The sequence below is a fragment of the Gouania willdenowi genome, chromosome 3 (genome assembly GCF_900634775.1).
Source record: "Gouania willdenowi chromosome 3, fGouWil2.1, whole genome shotgun sequence".
Taxonomy (NCBI): Eukaryota; Metazoa; Chordata; class Actinopteri; order Blenniiformes; family Gobiesocidae; genus Gouania; species Gouania willdenowi.
The window spans coordinates 44,716,355-44,738,770 of NC_041046.1; the positions used below are offsets into that span (position 1 = coordinate 44,716,355).

The 22,416-nt window shown below is 37.9% G+C and overlaps 1 protein-coding gene across 3 annotated transcripts in view; it reads left to right on the top strand.

The window, feature by feature from the left end:
- The window catches only part of lrp4 (low density lipoprotein receptor-related protein 4), a 133,827-nt gene that overhangs the window by 91,852 nt on the left and 19,559 nt on the right, over positions 1 to 22,416 (top strand). For all 3 annotated transcript variants that reach the window (XM_028434577.1, XM_028434586.1, XM_028434595.1), the window contains exons 5-20: positions 298 to 414; positions 1,871 to 1,999; positions 6,238 to 6,357; positions 6,449 to 6,574; positions 8,347 to 8,472; positions 8,760 to 8,894; positions 10,051 to 10,176; positions 10,249 to 10,479; positions 11,810 to 11,966; positions 12,951 to 13,168; positions 16,692 to 16,868; positions 17,502 to 17,627; positions 19,354 to 19,562; positions 20,977 to 21,058; positions 21,649 to 21,754; positions 21,854 to 22,055. In XM_028434577.1, coding sequence (XP_028290378.1) covers positions 298 to 414; positions 1,871 to 1,999; positions 6,238 to 6,357; positions 6,449 to 6,574; positions 8,347 to 8,472; positions 8,760 to 8,894; positions 10,051 to 10,176; positions 10,249 to 10,479; positions 11,810 to 11,966; positions 12,951 to 13,168; positions 16,692 to 16,868; positions 17,502 to 17,627; positions 19,354 to 19,562; positions 20,977 to 21,058; positions 21,649 to 21,754; positions 21,854 to 22,055 — 2,387 coding nt within the window. The remainder of the gene's footprint in view (positions 1 to 297; positions 415 to 1,870; positions 2,000 to 6,237; positions 6,358 to 6,448; positions 6,575 to 8,346; positions 8,473 to 8,759; positions 8,895 to 10,050; positions 10,177 to 10,248; positions 10,480 to 11,809; positions 11,967 to 12,950; positions 13,169 to 16,691; positions 16,869 to 17,501; positions 17,628 to 19,353; positions 19,563 to 20,976; positions 21,059 to 21,648; positions 21,755 to 21,853; positions 22,056 to 22,416) is intronic.

Genomic DNA, 22,416 nt, shown 5'->3' on the forward strand with positions numbered 1-22,416 from the left:
GGAAACACGCGAGGAAACACACCAGAAAACACGCAGGAAATACACCAGGAAACACGCTAGGAAACACACAGGAAACACGCTAGGAAACACACCAGAAAACACGCAGGAAACACGCCAGGAAACACACCAGTAAACACACCAGGAAATACACAAGAAACACGCCAGAAAACACGTTAGGAAACACACCAGAAAACACACCAGAAAATACACCAGGAAACACACAGGAAACACACCAGGAAACGCAAGCACAGGAGATGTTTTCACTCACTTCCAATGATAATGTCTTTCTTCGTGCAGACATGCGCAAATGCTCCGACAAGGAGTTCCGCTGCACAGACGGGAGCTGCATCGCTGAGCACTGGTACTGTGACGGAGACACGGACTGTAAAGATGGATCTGATGAAGAAAACTGCCGTAAGTTAGTCAGCGAGTGGGCGTGGCCTACATAGCCATGGAAATGTGATTGTATCTGATCCGAGGGCCGCATTATCAGAATTATTTAAAGCAGAGGTTCTCAACCTTAAGACACTGGGAGGGCGTCGCCAGATGCCTTCAAGAAACTAGGAATATTTGTTGAACAATTTGAGCCCATTTTTTCTTATTTTTACTCTTTTTCTGCGACTACACCAATCTCACCACATGTTAAAGGTCACGTCATGCTATTTCTCACCATCATCTCCATTTGTCCTAAGAACCCCAAATACATATTATTTATGTAATGTTTTCCAGAGTTTTAGTCTCAGAAAAGTCACTTTCTGATCAATTCTACACAAACAGGCTGATTTGCGTCCTAGTCATGCATATTTATGAGTGGGCGTGTCGGGACACTGACTTCCTCCTCCCAGCACGGTGACGTAGGGCCAGAGGACGGCCCGCCCTCCTCCCACCCACTCTGTAGCTGAGCTCATGCTGCTTTATAAACTTGAGACAGAGCGTGGGGGAGGGGCGTTCACTGGCACATACATAGACTACATACATACATAGCAGTGCGCCAAGGATGCTGAAATGCTCACATTCATGAGCGTGTCTGTTTACATGTCAATCATGGCAGAAGCTTCCTGGAGGCGCGGCCTCTCCAGTGCCAATCAAATTTGTCATCAAAGTGGGAACGTGTCATCAAATTGTAGCGAGGTGTTTGTGCTCATAGTGCTAGTAAGAAAGGAGCAAATCACCTTCTAATTAACGATTGACGGAATCAATGAAAATAACACTTTAAAGCATAGAAACGTCCATTTAGTGTAAGATGGGCCCTTTAACCTATTTTCATTATATTTTCTGCACATTTTTTCCACTTTCCAGACATGTTCAGCACTTTTAAACCCGTTCCACCACTTTCCCACCTAATGTCACATATGTTGACCCATTATTCACTTTTACCATTTTTCACCATATTTCATGCTTGTTTTTGCCAATTTAACCACATTCATGATTAGTCATGCCCATTATTTGTCAGTTTAAACTAATTGTTCCAACAATGACACTATGAACCCTTTTTAACACTTTTTCTGTCTGTTTTTGTTCAGTTTAATTTACAGCTATTGATCAATTTCTGTGGGGTTTTTTTTACCACCTTTTCCACCATTTTTGGTCACTTTGAACCCATTTTGTTTCTAATTAAACCAACCATCTTTAAGATGCCTATATGCTATGACATAAATAATAAGTGTGGATATTATTCAGATAAATAAATAAATGTGGTTATCACAGATTTTATGCCAAGCTGCTGCAGGTGAGCGTACAGAAACAATAGAAAAGGTTTGTTGTAGTGAGTCAGAGGTTGTTAAACGTTCATCAACATGTGTGAGGCTCATTAAAACATGTCGGTCTCCAAGTTACACGCCTGTGTGTGTGTGTGTGTGCGTGCGTGTAGCGTCTGACGTGTTGACGGCCACCTGCAGCACGGAGGAGTTCCAGTGCGCGTACGGCCGCTGCATCCTGGACATCTACCACTGTGACGGAGACGACGACTGCGGAGACTGGTCGGATGAGTCGGACTGCTGTGAGTTCAGTCGGATGCACACACACCTGCAGCACTGACCTTTGTGTAGCACAAGCACTCACACACACACAGACACAGTTCTGACTGAGACATGATGATTCATCTCCTCTGGGACTCAGCGAGTTGTTTTTTTTTAACCAGGACTAAAGTTTTTCCTGTCTTTCCTGCAGGCATCTGTCATCTTTATTTTCTTGTAACACAAACTTCTTCCTGCAGCTGGAAGTCATCGTTTTATAAAGCCTCAGATTTTCACTTTCAAAATTTCCCAAATTATTTTTTAAAGTTTATGCATTTCCTCGTCATGTTACACTTTTCAGTTTCCTCATTTTTCCCTGTTTTGACGACTTTACTAGCTGATAAACTTCCTGAAATCATAGCAAACATGATAAATAAGGTTAATACAGCCAACTACTGTTATTAATTTAACATTTTACAGGCTTCAGATGGTTTACGTCAAGGCTGTCAAACTCATTTTAGTTCAAATACGGAGCCGTTTGATCTTAAGTGGGACGCAGGTTTTAAGCTGGAAAATGAGTCATTTCAATATTATTGTGCCTTAGTTTGCACTTCTACAAATACATAAGATACAAAATATGTAAGAAACTGACAATATCCAAGCAATACAGTAAGTGACAGATATCAGTCCCAACAGGATCTACACTTTAAATTTCCTAGATTTTATTACCAATTTCTATGTAATTAAGGGAAATGTTATGTAATAATTTGGGAGAAATTGAACATTTTTGTAATACTTAAAAATGTTTTAACAGTTTAACATTAAAGATGACTGTCATCATGCGATGAGTTTAGTTTACACAATGACTCGTGTTTTTTCTCATTTTGCAATGCAAATGTATTTGTATAACGCATTTCATACACAAGGCAACTCAGTGTGCTTTACATGATCAAAAAGTGTAACAGAAAACATTCAACAGCTTAAAATCTATAAGAACATCATTTAAAATCATCAATAAACATATTACATCGAAAACATGACCAATAATGTGAACCAACACATGAAAAGCTCTGCGTTCACATTCAGTCACAGAATAACATGATCACCAGTCGAACCATAACACGTAACGCCTGATTTTGAATGAGATCAAAATTGGAAATATTTGTCACACTTTTTAGACATTTTCTGGTGAAAAATAGTGTAAATGTGTGAAAACAGGCATTTCTGTGTCATTTTGGGACCAGATTTTAAATAAAGGGAAAGATATTTTTCCATTTCAGGGCGTGAATTCAGTTTTTTTCCATCCGTTTTGTGCGATCACAGAAAATTGAAGGCCCTACTGTTGTCCTAAAACCACCCGTACCGTCATCTGCTAGTGACGTCTCTGCGTCTTAACCATAAAGCAGAGGATTTGTGTTTTAATCACCTCTACCAGTGTAAAGTCATGGGTTAACAACTGACTCCTCACTGCATCACTACGTCCCATCAACAGCTGCAGCACAGCAATGCAATGTCAGAGCTGGAATGTGCTGTTACACACACACACACACATACACACACACACACACACACACACATATTCATGTTTCGGAGATCCCTCCTGCTGCTGCTGACAAATCTCTCAGCGTCTCGTGTCCAATTTCTCCCATTCTCACTGCACCGCTTTGCCTCTGTTATAGACACACACACACACACACACACACACACACACACATTGGCGTTTATCAATTTATCAATTGACCTTGAACGCATCTCGGGGAACACTTTAGTTTAAAATAGCATAACTATGCTCTATCTATTCTAGCAGTTTCTGAACACTAAGGAGTTCTCTTTACAGTCAGTATCATGTCATTACGGTTATCGTATTCACACGTGACTGAATCATTAAAGATGCTGCTTTGCTTTGACATAATTGTCACACACGAGGAAAAGAGAAAAATGACCAAAGTCCAAGAGAAAGTGAAATAAAAATACCAAATCCTGGTGGATTGATTTAGGGTGACTTTGGAAAAAGAGGACACTTGAGCCGACCTCGCCGTACTCAACATTTTCCTGAATCTACCTTGGAACGACAAAATACAATATAGTAGATAAATGTGTTGTCTAACTTGAATGGAACTTTAGATGTCTGTAAACAGTACAGCAGTCATTTAAAGCATTAATAATATCCACATTTTTTTATTTAGGTAAAGTATTATGAAAAATGTTGCATACGCAACAAAGCAGACAACACACACACACACACACACACACACACATTCCAAAGGGGCATCAGTGAACCTCAGACATTCCTTGGCATCGACTCTCCAGACACATGAAGGACGCTTTGTTAGAGAAGCCTCTCTCTCTCTCTCTGTCTCTCTTTCTCTCTCTCTCTCTCTCTCTCTCTCTCTCTCTCTTTCTTTCTCTTTCTCTTTCTCTCTCTCTCTCTCTCTCTGTCTTTCTCTCTCTTTCTCTCTCTCTTTCTCTTTCTCTTTCTCTCTCGCTCTCTCTCTCTTTCTCTTTCTCTGTCTCTCTCTCTCACACTCTTTCTCTCTCTCTCTCTCTCTTTCTCTCTCTCTCTCTCTCTCTCTTTCTTTCTCTCTCTCTCTCTCTCTCTTTCTCTGTCTCTCTCTCCCTCTCTCTCTCTCTCTTTATGTGAATGAACACACACTCTGATCACACTCGTCTGCCTCGTCACTGCTCTGTAACTCTGATGTTTCTTAAGGCTGTGACATGAAACCGTGCAAATGCAGCATCCGAGAGAAGGAGTGTGTGTTTGTGTGTGTGTGTGTGTGTGTGTGTGCTATGATGCAAGTGTGGATGAAGGTGTGTCTGTTTGTGACACTGATTCTTGTGGCCAATCAAGTCTCTCTGTTTCTCTCTCTGTGGGAAACACGCCTGATTTTTTTGGTCTCTGAGATTCTTGAGGTGCGACACAATTTTTTGTTGTTCTCTCTCTCACTCTCTCTCTCCTTTATTCGTCATGGTGATGTGTGACAGTCTCAGTGGAGGCGGCGTCCCGCTGCTGTCAGGAGGAGGAGTCATGTCTAAACTTCTCTGCTGTTAATTTGGTCGTTTGCTTTGATCACGTCACATGTAAAGATGAGCGGCGCGCTTTGATGTTTTTACTAAAAAAAGAAAAAGAAAAATGATTAAATGCCAAAACGAAGCTCAGGAATCTTTGTTTAAAAAAAGGATTCAGGCCCAATGGGATTAAAACAATACCCTAACGTCTAAGAAAAGATCAAAGCGTATATATTCTATTGTGTGCACGTCAATGTGGTGAACGAGGAAGGAAACGTGCACAGATTTGTGTCACATAGTCTTTTTGATCCTTTGTGTAGGCGTGTCTTTGACCTGAATCAGTATAACATGTTCTAGTTTTGTCAGACACAACATTTTGGGGTTTTCATTTAAATTTCAATAAATAAAGGCTTGATTTATTTCACTCTATAGCTGTTTCCATTGCCCTTGGAAATGCACAAAATCTCAATATCTCAAAATCTTCATTAAAAAAACCTCAAATATTGCTAAAACAACCACATGTTCAAAGTGCTATCATACTTTGTTGAAAGTTTATAATATTGCTTTTATTTATCAAAAAACTGTAATGAAAACACAGCTAATGTGTTGTGATGAGTGACAAAAAAGACATTATATATTATAATAATATTCATATTACATGTACCTGTATGTATAACATCATTAAATAATGATAGAAATTGGTAAGTTGTCATACATTTATTTTTAAAATTATTAGGGTCACTGATCCAATATTGATTCAGATAACAGTCCAATATTAAAACATCTCCGATTTAACATATATATTGATTTTATTGGAATTGTTCAGGTTATTTTTCAGGGTCTTGTATTTTTTTTACTTTTAGTTTATTTAGTTATTTTTTTATTCATTTTATTACTTTTATTTACTTTATTTTATTCATTGTGCTTATTTTGTTTACTTTATTTAACTTGTTTTTATAGACTTTATTTTACTCTTTTTTTATTATTTTATTTTTCATTTTTATTTTACTTATGTTTTATTTATTTTCTTCAAATTGTAGAATATTCTTAAGTCCTGTGTCAGTTAAAATGTGTGTAGCCCATTGGTTAATAATCACTGGGTCAGTTTTTCTCATTCAAACTGTTTCTGAATATTGTTCTGTGTTGGAATAATATCACTGATCAATTATTTTTTAGCATTCCAAACTAAAATAAGTGATAAATGTGTGTGCTGGTATTGTATGGGACGTGAACATCCCTATGAAGTTATTATATACGGTGCGTGTCCTTGTTGCAGCGTCCCACCAGCCGTGCAGGTCAGTGGAGTTCATGTGCAGCAGTGGGATGTGCATCAACGCAGGCTGGAGATGCGACGGCGAGTACGACTGCGACGACCAATCAGACGAGAGGAACTGCAGTGAGTCACCGCCATCCGATGAACCCAACCTGAACGTAAATAAACAAAATGAACCAGATGTTTTAATTTGGCGACGCGTCACCTTTTGCAGCCACGTCCATGTGCACCGCCGACCAGTTCCGCTGTGGGACGGGACGCTGCGTACGGTTGTCGTGGCGATGCGACGGGGAGGACGACTGCTCGGACCGCAGCGACGAAGAGGGCTGCGAGAAAACGGGTGAGGCTAAATATAACACCAGCATTAGCTGTTGTCATGGCAACGGCTCAGCAGCGTTTTTGAAGGAGTTTTTAAACAGAAACCGACATGATGAGGTGGAAATGAGTTCCCAGCAGGAGGATGGAGTTGTTTTTGTTCTTTCTCCTCGGGGGATTTCCCACTTTCCACCAGTAACGAGCCGTCACTTAATGGTTTCTGTGTAATAATGACTGAAAGAAGCAGAATGTGTGTTTATATTCAGCTGGAGGAGGAGGAGGAGAAGCATCAAAGGATGAAAACATGGAGGATGATGTGCTGGTGTTCTGCATCCACTGGTGACACATTTAACTGGTGACACCTGGTGCTTTAAGATTTAACAAACGATCACATTATCTAACCACACGTGTCATACTCAAGGCCTGGGGGCCAAATATGGCCCATCAGAGCTACTAATATGGCCTGCTGGAGAAATTAAAATATGGGAAAACATGAATAATTGTGTAAATCACCAAATAATTTAGCTGTAGATATCTTAGTATCAGAAGGAATCATACATACATTAAGACTTATTTTGTAGTGTGGAATATCATTTATTATTCATCAATGGGTTACATTAAATTCAAACCTTAAACATACTTGAATCAAATGAATTAATAACAGGAGACGCTGAAAAAGTAATTAAGATAAATATTTCAGACCAATATTATTATCCGACACCTTTACCTCATATTCACAGGGACTCGCATTTTTTCACTAGACTGCAGTTATTTTTAAGAGCAAATTGTTGAAAAAACTTGTTTTTTTCTGAAAGGGAACTGGGAAGATCATCTAAATCCTAGGTTCCCAAAGTGAAGTACGGGTACCCCCAGGGGTACGCTAATTGTCATAGGTGGTACGTGAAAGAAAATTAAAAACAATGACAACATTGGAAACTAGAATATAAAAAGAGCAGTTAATGCTAATGCTAGGTTTAAGCTAATACTAGGTCAATGTTATCGTTAGGCTAATGTTAATGCTAATGCTAGAGCAGTTAATATTAATGCTATTGCTAGAGCAGTTAATGTTAATGCTTGGTGAATGCTAATGCTAGGTCAATGTTAATGTTAAGCTAATGCTAATGCTAGAGCAGTTAATGTTAATGCTAGGTGAATGCTAATGCTAGGTGAATGTTAATGTTAGGCTAATATTAATGCTAATGCTAGAGCAGTTAATGTTAATGCTAGGTGAACGTTAATGTTAGGCAAATGGTAATGCTAATACTAGGTTAAAGCTAATGCTAATTTCAAGCTAATGCTAGGTTAAAGCTAATGCTAATTTCAAGCTAATGCTAGGTTAAAGTTAATGTTAGGCTAATCCCATTGCTAAGTTAATATATATTCCAGGGTAATGCTATTGCTAGGTTATCACTATTGCTAGGCTAATGATAATGCTATGTTAAAACTAACATTAGGTCAATTTCAATGCGAGGCTAATGTTAATACTAATGGTAGATAATGCCACTGATAAGCTAATGCAGTGCGGCACGGGCCAGTACCTCACTAGTAATTACTATTATTATATATTATTCTTCAACAGGATAGGTGAAAATCACTGTAGGGCTGTATATGGCATTACATTTTATTATGTTTTTAAGTGTGAAGGAGTAGGGGGTACATGGGTTCACCTTACATGTCTGAAGGGGTACGGGACTGTGGAGCGTTTGGGAGCCACTGATCTAAATAACATCGATGCATGTTTACGGCGTTAAAAACTCTTCCTGTCGTCTGATCGTCTCCTTGTCCTTTCCTTTGCAGAAACTCCTCCGTGTGCTTCTGATCAGTTCCAGTGTGGGAATGGACGTTGTATTGGTCAGAGGAAAGTCTGCAACGAGGTCAACGACTGTGGCGACGGCACCGACGAACACCCGCACCACGACTGCCGTACGTCACTGTGACATAACACGTTTATTATTGGACAGCAGGCGTGGTTTCATATTAGAAATCACATTTACCCACACGTACCCTCTGTGTGGTTAATCAGCGTAGGTTCTAAAGGTCAGGCTGTGGACACAAGTTTGCAGCTCGTGAGTTAAACGACAGCCGGACTGAGTGGGTTTGTTGGCTGTGAGCAGACTGAGTGGGACTTTAAATAGTCAGATAAAAGGAGATGAGTCAGTGTGTGTGTTTGTGGTGTTAAAGCTGGGGTGTCGGTTCCATTCCTCGTGCAGGGCCACGCTCCAGCGAAGGAAACTGTAACCAGAATAACGGCGGCTGCTCCCAGAAGTGTCAGATGGTCCGAGGGTTGGTCCAGTGCACCTGTCACACCGGATACCGACTGATGGACGACGGCAAAATGTGCCAGGGTATGTGTGTGTGTTTGTGTGTGTGTGTGACAGCACAGTGAGCTCAGAGTGTGCGTACAGGCTGGAGATGTTAATATTTATGGTCCTCTGAGCTTTGACAAATGGCCAGTTGCTGCTTTGTGTTAAACGTCTGAAAGCTTCACTGACTTTCTAAATGTGACGCTTTTTACAGATTGGAAGCTCGTGCAGCGCTAGGATGACTTGTTTGTTACACCGGACATGGCCAACTGGTGGCCTGGGGGCCCACGTGCGGCCCGCGATCTAATTTTGTGCGGCCTCCCCATAAACAAATTCACAACATGGCTACAAAAATACACAAAAAAATGATTATTAAAAAAAGCAGTAAATTATTTCGAAAACACAAAAAAAGACTTTAGCAATGCACGAAATATCAACAAAAACATATAAAATAACTTCAAAACTGCACAAAACAATAAAAAGACATGAAATGACAAAAAAAATGAAGAATGAAAAAATACAATAAATGACATCAAGATCAAACAAAACAACAAAAATACAAGAGACAAAATGACAAGAAAACAAAAAATACTTTTAAAGGACACAAATAAAACTAGAAAAAAAACACACAAAATGACACCAGAAATACATGAAATTACTAAAAGATAGAGAAAATATATTTCAATAACACACAAAATAATAAAAATCCTCAAAATAACAGCAGAAATACAAAAAAATGGCAGAAAAATACACATGACAAGGAAGTACAAAATAAAAGAAAAATACAAAAAAGAAATAATGAAAAAGCAGCGGGCAGCATGTGATCCTCCTAAATAACACATTTTAACCTATGAAAAATGTAATGGCAAAATAATAATTGCGAGTATTAAAGAATGTATAGAAAATAAATATGTAATCATAACAAATATTAAACTCTATGACCCTCTGATTGGCTGAGTCTAATGATTGACACCTTCTTCTTCTGCAGAAGAAAACATCCCAATGTAAACGCTCTCAGAGGAAGAATTTATAACAAATGTAAAGGTTTAAAACCCACAGTTGGTGTTTGTAGCACCTGCTTCACATCAAAGCTTATTTTCCTGAATCATCAAAGGAGTTTTTGTCATCATTGTTTAGTAGTTGTCCTTCTCCTGGAATGTTGGACCATCTCCAACATCTGTGTGTGTGTGTGTTCCAGATGTGGATGAGTGTGCTGATGAAGGCTACTGCAGCCAGGGCTGCACCAACGCTGAGGGGGGGTTCCAGTGCTGGTGCGTTCAAGGCTACGAGCTCCGCCCAGACAAACGCAGCTGCAAAGCTTTGGGTAAAAACAAAAATCGTCACATGTTCTCCACATGTGACGTGTTTTGAACCAAACCCCCTCCTCCTCCTCCAGGTCCAGAGCCGGTGCTGCTGTTCGCAAACCGCATCGACATCCGTCAGGTCCTTCCTCACCGCTCTGAGTACACGCTGCTGCTCAACAACCTGGAGAACGCCATCGCTCTGGACTTCCACCACAACCAGGAGCTGGTGTTCTGGTCCGATGTGACGCTGGATCGCATCATGAAGGCCAACCTCAACGGATCCAACGTGGAGGAGGTGGTGTCCACTGGACTGGAGAGTCCTGGTGGGTGCACCACGTATTCACTCTGCTAAGATGCTTTCTGTCATCTAACCTGATTTCTAGCAGCAGGTGTTAAGGTCCAAGTAGTATCCCAATAATCTGGTGTCAACTATCCATTTGTGTTGCTGATGTGATTAGAGACTTTAAAAAAATAATAATAACAGTAGAAAAATATATATTCCATGTGTTTTAATAGCACTACCAACATGCAGCAGTTGATCACAAGAAAGCAGGAGCACCAGTAGATCCATAACACCAATTCTGGTTCCTTTTGTCAGATCCTTTTGTCGTTATCTCTACATTCTATTTTGATTTTATTTATGGCTTCATAACATTTCATTGCACCAATACACCAGTCATGTGACTTTACGTGTTGGTTCGTGAGCTATTCTACCACAGATCACGAATGGCTACAGAGTTTGTGTATTTTTAGTGTTGTTTTGTGTGTTTTTTATATTTGTAGTCTTGTTTGTTTTTAGAGTAAATTTGTGTTGTTTTTTTTTATTGTTCTTTTGGAGTCATTTTACTGTTTTTAGTGTGTGCATTTTTCTGTACTAGTTTAAAGGCTTTTCTTGACATTATGCAAATATTCTTCTCAGTACATGAACTTCTTATTAACTAGATTTTGGGGGTTTTATGTAAACCCAGAGTTTATTTTCAGTGTGTTTTGCCAAAAGTTGAGGAAAGGAGAAGTGGAAACATTGTTGTATGTTGCTGAACTGATCACTTGTCATCAAACGTTTACGGTAACTGTTACGTTTTAGAGACTTTGTCAAACTTGAGGCCCGGGGCCCAAATCCGGCCATATTAAGCATCTATATTGGTTCGCTGGGGAAAGTAAAAATTATCAGCGAAAACCCAAATGTTTGTGTAAATTACCAAAAAAAAAACAAATAGTTGTGGCGGTCTCTGTCCCTCGTTTACAGGGATCACAGTTTTCCATTTTTATCACTTAATGGCAGTCATTTTAAATCACAAATTTCCTCATCAAAATTCTTCAACTTTCCTCAAATTATTCCACAATTTTTCTGAAGTTGAATATAAATTGGTCACGAAATCAATAAGATTTCAGTAAAGATCCTGCAGGGACTGAAATCAATTATTAGTCAATTATTATGTGTCTTGTTATTTCATTTATACGCAAAAATGCAAACTAGTGAACATTTTAGTTGAAATGGCTTGTTTTTCGCGTCTATAATTTGCAAACTTGTCGAGTATTTGACCCCTGAACTAAAATCAGTTTGACGTTCCAGTTTTAGAATCTACCAAACATTTCAAAACACTGATAAATGATCTGATGTGATCTGATCTGATCTGATCTGATGTGTGTCAGGTGGTCTGGCCATCGACTGGATCCATGATAAACTCTACTGGACCGACTCTGGAACGTCCCGTATCGAGGTGGCTAATCTGGACGGGACGCACCGCAAAGTGCTGCTGTGGCAGAACATGGAGAAGCCCCGAGCCATCGCCCTCCACCCCATAGAGGGGTACGAACCCCCCCCCACACACACACACACACACACGCACACTCTGAATGTGTCCCGGTTGCAGCAGCAGGTGGGGGATTAGCGTTGCCCACAGGCGAGCATCGGCGTGGAACGAGTATTTCATGAAGTAGTGTTTTCTTCTCCTCTTCCACTCACTGCAGAGGAAGCAGCAGATTGTGGACAAATCCCCTGAGAAATGTTGTTAAAGCTGGAAAAATGAAACAAAATCTGTTTTGTAAAACGCTTGTTTTGCAGTTTGAGTAAAAAAAATATCAAAACTCCATTTTTCAGTTACATTTACTTCCTCAATTATCCATGTTCTCTAATAGGGTCACAATGACTGGCATTTTTACACTTACATTACAGTTAATATCAGGTTTTCAATTACTAATGTTCAAATTTAATTAATTAATCAATTACAGAGTCTGAAAAAAATAACCCCATAAAACTTGTGTTAACTTTCTGTTAGCATCTCTAATGCTAACGGGTCAGTTTTGACCTATGTCTTAAATCAGCTGTAAAATACACTACAATATATTATCTATCATCTAATTAGTTTTTCATCTGTTGGTTACCATGTTAGGGTTCCTAATCAATGACAATATTAGTATTAATAGTTTTGGTGTGGGCGTCTGAGCCTTTGTTCTGTCACTGTACCCCTAGATTTATTCAATGATAAAATGATCCTCTAGACAAGTGTTGGGTTGTGGGAAAAGTTGATATGAAACACATTTTATTGATTAATGACGCACGTGTAAGCAATAAAACTGTAACATGGTTCATCACTTTTGTTTTTAATTACTTTGTAATTGACAGTTTTTATAGAATTCCCATGGCAATTACAAAGACAAAGTCAATTATCTGAACTTAATTACAATTCACTTATGATTCCAACACTAGTGATGTTTATAACTGTAGTGGTGATAAGAACGTACCCTGAATAAAATTCATTCTAACCTTGGTGTGTTATTTTTAATTTTCCAGTAAGATCTACTGGACCGACTGGGGCAACACGCCTCGTATTGAATACTCCAACATGGACGGCTCCAACCGCCGCGTCATCGCAGACACACACCTGTTCTGGCCCAATGGCCTCACCATCGACTACGCAGGCCGACGCATGTACTGGGTGGACGCCAAGCATCATGTGATCGAGAGGGCCGACCTGGACGGACGCAACCGCAAGGCCGTCATCAGCCAGGGTAACGCCTCCTCCTCTTCCTCTTCCTCTTCCTCCTCTTCTTCATCCTCTTCCTTTAGTGTGGAGAGCATTAACACAGGACAGTGTAGTGTTTAGTCTGAATGTGTTGTTGTTTTGTATATTGTTTCTCATTTTGTGTCTTGTATTTTTTCGAGTCATTTTGTGTGTTTTTCTTCCTGTTTTGAATAATTTATTGTCATTTTGATTATTTTATTTGGCTTTGTCATTTTGAGTGTCATTTTGTGTAAGTTTTGTTGTTGAATATATTTTAAAAAAATGTTGTAGTAATTTTCTGTGTTTCTTGATTATTTAGTTGACTGTGTTTTCTATAATTTTATTTATTTTTATACTAATTTTGTGTTGTGTTTTTCGAGACATTCTGTGTATTTTCGTTGCTTTTTTTGAATCATTTATTGTTGTTTTGTGTATTTTTGTTCTCATTTTTTGTTGTATATTTTTCTGTTTCTTTTGTATTGATTTTTTTGTGTTTCAAACTAACCAATGCAGAATCTTGTTTCAAATAATAATAATAATAACAATAACAACAACAATAATAATAACTCTTCTCATCCTCGGCTCAGAGGAAATAAAAGTAGAGATGGTGTGAGAACAGAAATGCTCTATAACATGATTCTCCTTCAGAATAAAGTGAAAATAAGCTTCTCAATGTGAAAGAAATGAGGGAGATGTGTGTGTCTGTGTGTGTGTCTGTGTGTGTGTGTCTCCTTAATGATGTGTGCTCACAGGATAAAAGGCTGTAATTGGCCCAGTCCTTCCTCCACAGCCTCTGTTTGCTCAGAGAAGACACGGGTCAAATGGTACATGTGTGTCCAAGTGTGTGTGTATGTGTGTGTGCCAGGTTGCATTCTGAACTTCGTTGCCCAGGAATGCTAACGAGCTTTCCCTCTTTGTACCTATAGATCAGCGTGCGTGTGCGTGCGTGTGTGTGTGTGTGATGTTTTCCAGCTTGCTGTTGAAGAGAAAACTGGTTTCTCTCTGGAGGATAATCTGCACCTTTATTCCTGAAAAGCTTCACCTTCTATTTAATGTGTAGAGTCATGATGTTTTAGTGAATATCCAGCGTGATAAATACAGCTGTGCAGAGTGAGCACATGTGCAGACGGGTTGTGAGCTCATATTGTTTATTGGAGCTCAGAGACATTTATGGAGATTTGAAACCTCACAGCAGGAGTTTAAACACTGTCATCTAAGCTCCAAATGTTTAACTTTAGCATGAGTGAGAAAAACCTTCTTTAATGTTCATTCAACTGGAATCTGCAGCACATTAAAGCTGATAAATCTAAGAAAAACATCATCAAATGAAAATATATCTTCAAATATCATTCATACTTTATGCTGCCATCTTCACTAACTGGAAAAATAAATCATTTATCATTTAAAAATTTGAGTTAAAAGTTAACTTTTTAAAATTTAAAATATGGCTTGAATTGAAAGTGTAAGATTTTAGGTGGTAAAATTAACCCGTACTCTAATCGTCATTATTCGTATTACCTATATAGTGGGTGAGGGGACTAAATCCCAACCCCTAATGTGGAAAAAACCTAATGCCAGTCTCCTATATCAATATAAATAAACACAATCATTTAAAGGGTAACATACTGCTTTTTAACGGAAATGTTAAGGAGGAAATTTCTACTCATACCTCATTTTTAGATCCTGGACGAGCCCCCAAACTAATATGGCGGCGTTTTTTTTTAGATCATACCTCATTTTTAGATCCTGGACGGGCCCCCAAACTGTTATGGTGGGTTTTAGATCCTGGACGAGCCCCCAAACTGTTATGGTGGGTTTTAGATCCTGGACGAGCCCCCAAACTGTTGTATCAGTTTTTAATCAAAGGCGACAAAGTCGAGGATGAGGATGCAAGTTTGAAAGTCAACACTGGACGATGAACAAGTCACACTTTATACTGGAATACATTTGTTTTTAGCAGAAAATAAAAGTATTTTGCGGTTTTAGTTACTTTTTAACAATGATTTGTTCATTTCAACGTTTTAAAAAAAGAATAAACTGAGGGTGAAAGTGACTTGCTGGTAGCAGATTACACAGAGTCTGTCAGACATGGTGTGTGTGTGTGTGTGTGTGTGTGTGTGTGCGTGTGTGCGTGTGTGTGTGTGCGTGTGTGTGGAGGCGCTCAGCTTGTAGGTTAAAGGGACACGCTGTAAAGTCTTTGTGGGATGTTTGATGTTCTGTCGGCCTGCGGCTGCTCCTCCAGCTGCTTCACTAGAAACTTTAGAAGAAGAGGAAGAGGAAGGGATGACAGGGGAGGAAGGTGACCGTATCAGAATAGGACGTTAATGACTCTGCAGCATGTTCTGCTGTCATATCCTCGTGTAGAATAAGATCAGACACACACACACACACACACACACACACACACACAGGAATCATAGAGTGGTAAAGTTCTTCCTCAGATTCAGCCCCTATTTGTTTACTTTCTACTTTAACGCACATGATCTCATTTAAATAAGGCATGCAAATATAATGAGACGATGCATATCTGAGGAGCTTATTCACTGCATGTACCTGATAAAACATATTACTTACTTTATTTAGTTATTACTGAAGGTTTGAAGTGATGTTTATGTCATCCACTCCATGTCAGTTCACACCATGTGATCGTAGTCACTTTGGAGCTGCGTCACACACATCTTGGTGATATTTTTCTCCTCGGAATCACTAGAATGTGATAACTACGTTATTCAAAATGACACAAAAGGACTATAAAATTACACAAAATAATAAAAATTGACAAGGAAAATTCAGAAAATGACCTAAAAAATAAACAGAATAATGACAAAAATACACAGAATGACAGAAAATTACATGAAATGACTCCAGACATACAAAGCGGCAAGAATGCAAATATTCAAAATGACACAGAAGCACACTAGGAATACACAAAATGACAAGGATAATATACTGTGTTTTTGAAGCTGAGAGGATTTTTCTGGTTTTCTACTGTGTTCTCCTTTAGGGAATTCAGTTCATAATCTGCTTTTTTCCCCTCACCTCTCCTTATGTTGTTTTCCCCTTTTTCATCTAATACGGGGTGCCTTCAATGGTCATGGTGACCCAGAGTTCTCCTATTCTTGTCTCCCATGTTATTTGTTACTGTTCTTTCAGGTTCTCTTTAGACGGGATGATACTGAAATGTTTGTACAGGTTTTTGTGGTTTTTACCTGTGAAAAGTGTTCTATAAATAAAGATTACTAACTACTTACTTACACAACGACCAAAAAATACACAGAATGACAAAAAGACAAAAAAAAATCACAATATGACAAATATAAAAAACAAGATAAAATACACAAAATTAAAACTACAAGACACAAAATGAGAGGAAAACTAAAAAAAAAATTATCACAAATTGACAGATAAATATATAAATGACAAGAAAAATAAAGAAATTGAGTAGAGACATGGACAGAAAACGGGGTGTTTAGTCTTCAGTGGTTGACTGTGTGTGCGCGTGCATGTGTGTTTGTGTGTGTTTTCTCCAGGTCTGCCCCACCCGTTTGCCATCACGGTGTTTGAGGACAGCCTGTACTGGACCGACTGGCACACCAAGAGCATCAACAGCGCCAACAAGTTCACCGGAAAGAACCAGGAAGTCATCCGCAACAAGCTGCACTTCCCCATGGACATCCACACGCTGCACCCCCAGAGGCAGCCTGCAGGTGGGGGCTCACAAAGTAATAGATTACTTACTGAAGGAACCTGTGGCTCACTTCAGTGTGAACTGCTTCTCCAGACATACATAGTGAAAAAAGAAACTCACAAAATTACTGTGAATGTACAAAATAGGACAACAAAATGACAGAATATTACACAAAACAATAAGAAAAATACACAAAATGACTACTAAAACACACAAAAGTAAAACAAAAATACACAACAGGACTCCAGACATACAAAATGAAAAGAAAAATACATACAATGTCAGAACATTACAATAAGTGATAATAAAAATACACAAAATGAAGACAAAAATGCACAAATGACCAAGATATTTCACAAAATGACATACAATTAGAATAAATAACAGTAAAAATTTACACAATGACTATAAAATTACACAAAATTACTTCAGACATACAGAAATACTTAAAATAATTAAAAAACCTAAATAAAAAGATGAGGTATAATACAAATAATTATTAAAAAATACAGAGAATGACCTAAATTTGTGATATTGTTTATTATTTAAATATTTTTTCACTACAGTAGCCTCTGAGGTTGTTACTCACTGCTAATAGAAATAAAAGCTTGTGTGTGTGTGTGTGTGTGTGTTAATGTGTGTGTGTGCACAGGTGGGAAGAACCGCTGTGGCACCAACAACGGGGGCTGCAGCCATCTTTGTCTCCCCAGCAACAAAAGCTTCACGTGTGCCTGTCCCACAGGCTTTAAGAAGGTGGATCAGTTCAACTGTGCTAACGGTGAGCCACTCACATGCTAACGCTAACGCTAGCAAACACAACGGTTTTATTTTCACTTATATTAACTCATATATTTATCACTTTTTTAAATTGAAGGCAATGACTCAGCGATTTAAATAAATAAATAAACATTGAATTCAGGAACGTCCAACTTTTATTCACTTAATTTACGACACCAACCGATGCTGATAAAGCCAGCAGTGTTTTTTACTTACATTAATTTTGTTTTTCATTGACAACCGATAATTATTATTATTTTCCTCTAATTGAGCCGATAATCTCTGTTGGTTGAATATTGTACGTCCCTAATTGAAACAATTGACTGATGATAAAATAAGTAATGAGCTGTTGAGCAGGCTTCTGATCTAATGATGACACAAATTGATAAGGGAAATTCACAAAATTGCACAAAATTACACAAATTGACAATAAAAAATCACAAAACAACCATAAACTACACAGAATGGCAACAAAAATACACAAACGGACAACAATACACAGAATGACTTAAAAAACACATTAAAGAACAATAAAAATAAAAAATACACAAAATGGCACAAATTGACAAGAAAAATTCACCAAACGACCAAAAAATACACAGAATGGTGAGAACAACACACTAAAGAACAATAAAAATATAAGAAATGACACAAAAGGACTAGAAATATTCACAAACTGATGAAGAACATTCACAAAATGACCAAAAAAATAAACAGAATGGCAACATTAAAACATAAAATAGTGGCTGATGATGAAACGTGTGTAGCTACAGATTAAGCCTTTGATCTAATGAGTGTTCCTTTAAACACCTTTAAAATGCTGAGCGTGCACTAATACCTGTGTTAATCTGCTCCATAAATCAATAACAGTGTTTGTTTTAAGTAAACAACTGATTTAAATCTTCTTCCTCTGATTAGAGCTAAATTAGAAAAAAAATAATCCTGTAACGGTTCATCTGATTAGGCAGCAAAACAAGTAGGATTAATAAACAATCTGAGGATTATAAAACTTCCACTAAATATGAAATCACATGTTATTTAAGTGGAATATGAAGTAGGATAAAAAATATGTTTAGGTTTCATTTATTCAGAGACTTTTTTTAAGTTGAACAATTATTACATAAATAATAATTCTAAGAAATATTACGGATTGATTCTAAATTAATATGCAAATAATAACTTATTATTACATAATAATAACAATCTAACAATTATTACTTAAGTAATAATTCTAACTTATTAGATAAATAATAATTCTGAGAATTATTACATATTAATCCTAAATTATTATTAATTTTAACAATTATTACTTATCAAATAAGTAATAATTCTAAGAATTATTGCGTAAGTAATAATTATAAATCATTACATAAATAATAATTCTAAGAATTATTACACGGAAGTCAAGGACACATTAAAGCGATCAGCAGATGCCTCTGAAGAGGACTGGCAGTCAACAGTCGAAACATGTCAGGAGATCAAAGTCAATTTCCTAAAAAAAAAGTCTCTGAATAAATGAAACCTTAACATATTCTAAAAGAACTTTCTGGAATTATAGGATAAATAATGAAGAGATTAAAGCTTTTTCCTGAAATAAATCACATGATTGTTTGATGTCACTGGGTAAGGGGGCGGGGCTTTGTTTGCTGATGTCAGATGTTGTACTTGTGGTTTGTCCTGCTGTTGTTAAACTAGAGACTGACAGAAGACCTTTGGTCTTTAATCAGGTCTTGACAAGTTCCTGCTTTTTGCCCGAAGGACGGACATCCGACGGATCAGCTTCGACACCGAGGACATGTCGGATGACGTCATCCCTCTGGCCGACGTACGTAACGCCGTGGCGTTGGACTGGGACGATAAAGAAGGCCACGTCTACTGGACGGACGTTACCACGGACTCCATCAACAGAGCTCTGTGGAACGGCAGCCAGCAGGAGGTACTGGATCATAACAATATTATATATATATATATATATGTATATATATACATACAGTATATATGTTCATTACTACTGGATCATAACAATATTATGCATATATATATATCCATCCATCCATCTTCATACCCACTTATTCCCGTTTATCAGGGTCGCGGGGTATATATATATATATATATATATATATGTATGTATGTATGTATGTATGTATGTATGTATGTATATGTATGTATATATATATATATACGTATATATATTCATTACTACTGGAAGACAAACACACACGCACGCAGAACTTCCTTGCTTTTATAGAGAGATATTTTATAATTACTACTGGACAATAACCATCGTGATGAGACACTGACACCTAGTGGACATTATTTATTACTACTATGAAGATCAATGACAAATACATACACAATACTTTAAAACAAAGACTAATAATCTCAGTCCAGTGATGATTAACTGTTGTTTATAACAGAGATGAGGAACTTTTATTACAGTGGGGCCAAAAAAATGTATTAGCATTCATGTCATCATTTAGAATAATGACCAGTCTGTTGTCGTGTGTATTTATTTTGTCATTTTGTGTGTTTTTGCTGTCATTTGTGGGGTTTTTTGTTTGTCATTTTGTTTATTATTCTGTCATTTTAAGTGTTTTGTCGTCATTTTTGTTGTTGTTTTGTTTGGGTTTTTTTTATGTGTATTTTTGTTGTTTTCTTGTGGAATTCAGTGGGTTTTTGTGAGTGTTTTGTATAGTTTTTGGTTATTTTAATATGTATTTGTTGTCATCTTGTGTAATTCTCGGAGTCATTTTGTAATTTTATTTTGGCGGGGTGCACAAAATCGGACTCGGGGCTACCTGTGCTGTGATCATGGTGCTGATGGTGTTGTTTCTTTGTGACCCGGGTCCTGTTCTAGTGTCTCAGTCTGTCAGGATCCATCAGTAGAAGGTACCGAGGAGGAGTTTGGGAAAGTTGGACTGTACAGAAACCATCACAGAAAGATAAATAATAAATATATTAAAGATTATATCACAACAATAGGTCTCGATTGGATTTAATCACCATATTTTGTAGTTGATTCTCTATTGTGGCTCAGGTGGTAGTGGGTGGTCTTCTGATCGAGAGGTTGGGGGTTCGATCCCAGTACCTGACTATGTGTCGAAGTGTCCTTGGGCAAGACACTGAACCCTAAGTTGCTCCCAGTGGTCGACTAGTGCCTTGCATGTCAGTCCTGTCCCACTGGTGTGTGAATGTGAGAGTGATTGGGTGAATGAGCTGATATGTAAAGTGCTTTGAGACTGTTTCAGTGGTGATAAAGCTCTATATAAATCATGTCCATTTATTTATTGTGATTATTTTGATTTGATCAATGTTGTTATTTTTCTTGTTTGTGTTGTTTGTGTGTTCAGGTGGTGGTTGACACCAGTCTGGAGAGTCCTGCAGGTTTGGCCATTGACTGGGTGACCAGTAAGCTGTACTGGACGGATGCTGGTAAACAACCATAGCATCTACTACACATTCCTGTTAGCTCACTGGTTCACAACCTTTTTTGGGTCGTGACCCCATTTTGATTTCACAAATTTATGGCGACCCAGATACACTTCTTTTTGTATGAATTACTTTTCGATCATATTTGTGATATAGTGTAATAGCACTATAGTGATGAGATGTGCCAGCTCTGATACCTTTAAACTCTATTTTATTTCACTAGATTTAACATTTGAGGAAGTAAAATTTAAGGAATACAGTTTTTTGAGATTGTGTGTGTTTTTTTTATTTGAAAAATAATAATAATTATCAAATTACAAAACTTAATTTTTACTGTATTTTCTTTGACCAGATTTGTGAAAGTGAAAATATAGAATACAGTAGTTTGAGATTGCATGTTTCAATTTGAAATAGAAAAATAATTAAAATTTAATCAGAATTTAAAAATAAATAAAAAAAATTACAATACATTTCAGGTGACCCCACTTGAATTCCAGAGCGACCCCATATGGGGTCACAACCCTAAGGTTGACACACACTGTGTTAGAGTGTATAAAGTGACGTCCAATCAGCTGCTTCCTGTCCACCTACAGGGACGGATCGTATCGAGGTGTCAAACGCTGACGGCACCATGAGGACCGTCCTGATCTGGGAGAACCTGGACCGACCCCGGGACATCGTGGTGGACCCCATCGGAGGGTTTGTAGATTAAATTAAAAAACGTTTTTTAATTCATAACGGCACGGATTGTACGTGGTCTAAATCTCTGTGTGTAAACCCCCCCATCCCCGTGTGCAGCTTCATGTACTGGACGGACTGGGGGGCCAACCCAAAGATAGAGCGAGCAGGGATGGATGCTTCCAGCCGCATCGTCATCATCTCATCCAACCTGACGTGGCCCAACGGCCTCGCCATCGACTACGAGAGCCAACGCCTGTACTGGGCCGACGCCGGCATGAAAACCATTGAGTTTGGAAACTTTGATGGATCAGACCGACAGGTAAAAGACCACTATGGATGTGAACTTTTGTTATCAATTCATTTATCCTCCAAAAGATCATATTTTCAAATAAACATCTGTACAAAATAAGGAAAACTTATTCAACTTCAGTATCTGAAAAATGCCTCAGTTGTTGTCCAGACTAATTATTCAAGCAGTAAATATTGTATAATAAACATTATACAAGTGTAACTTTTGTTATATAGTTTGTACATGAGGTGCAGATCAATTAGCATAGCTAGTGAGTTAGCATTATAAAATAAAACTGTGTAAAATGCATCAAAAACAGTCTGCAATACTACAATATTATATTATCTCACCACTAGATGGCACTGTAACACCATAATTAATCTATATGCTG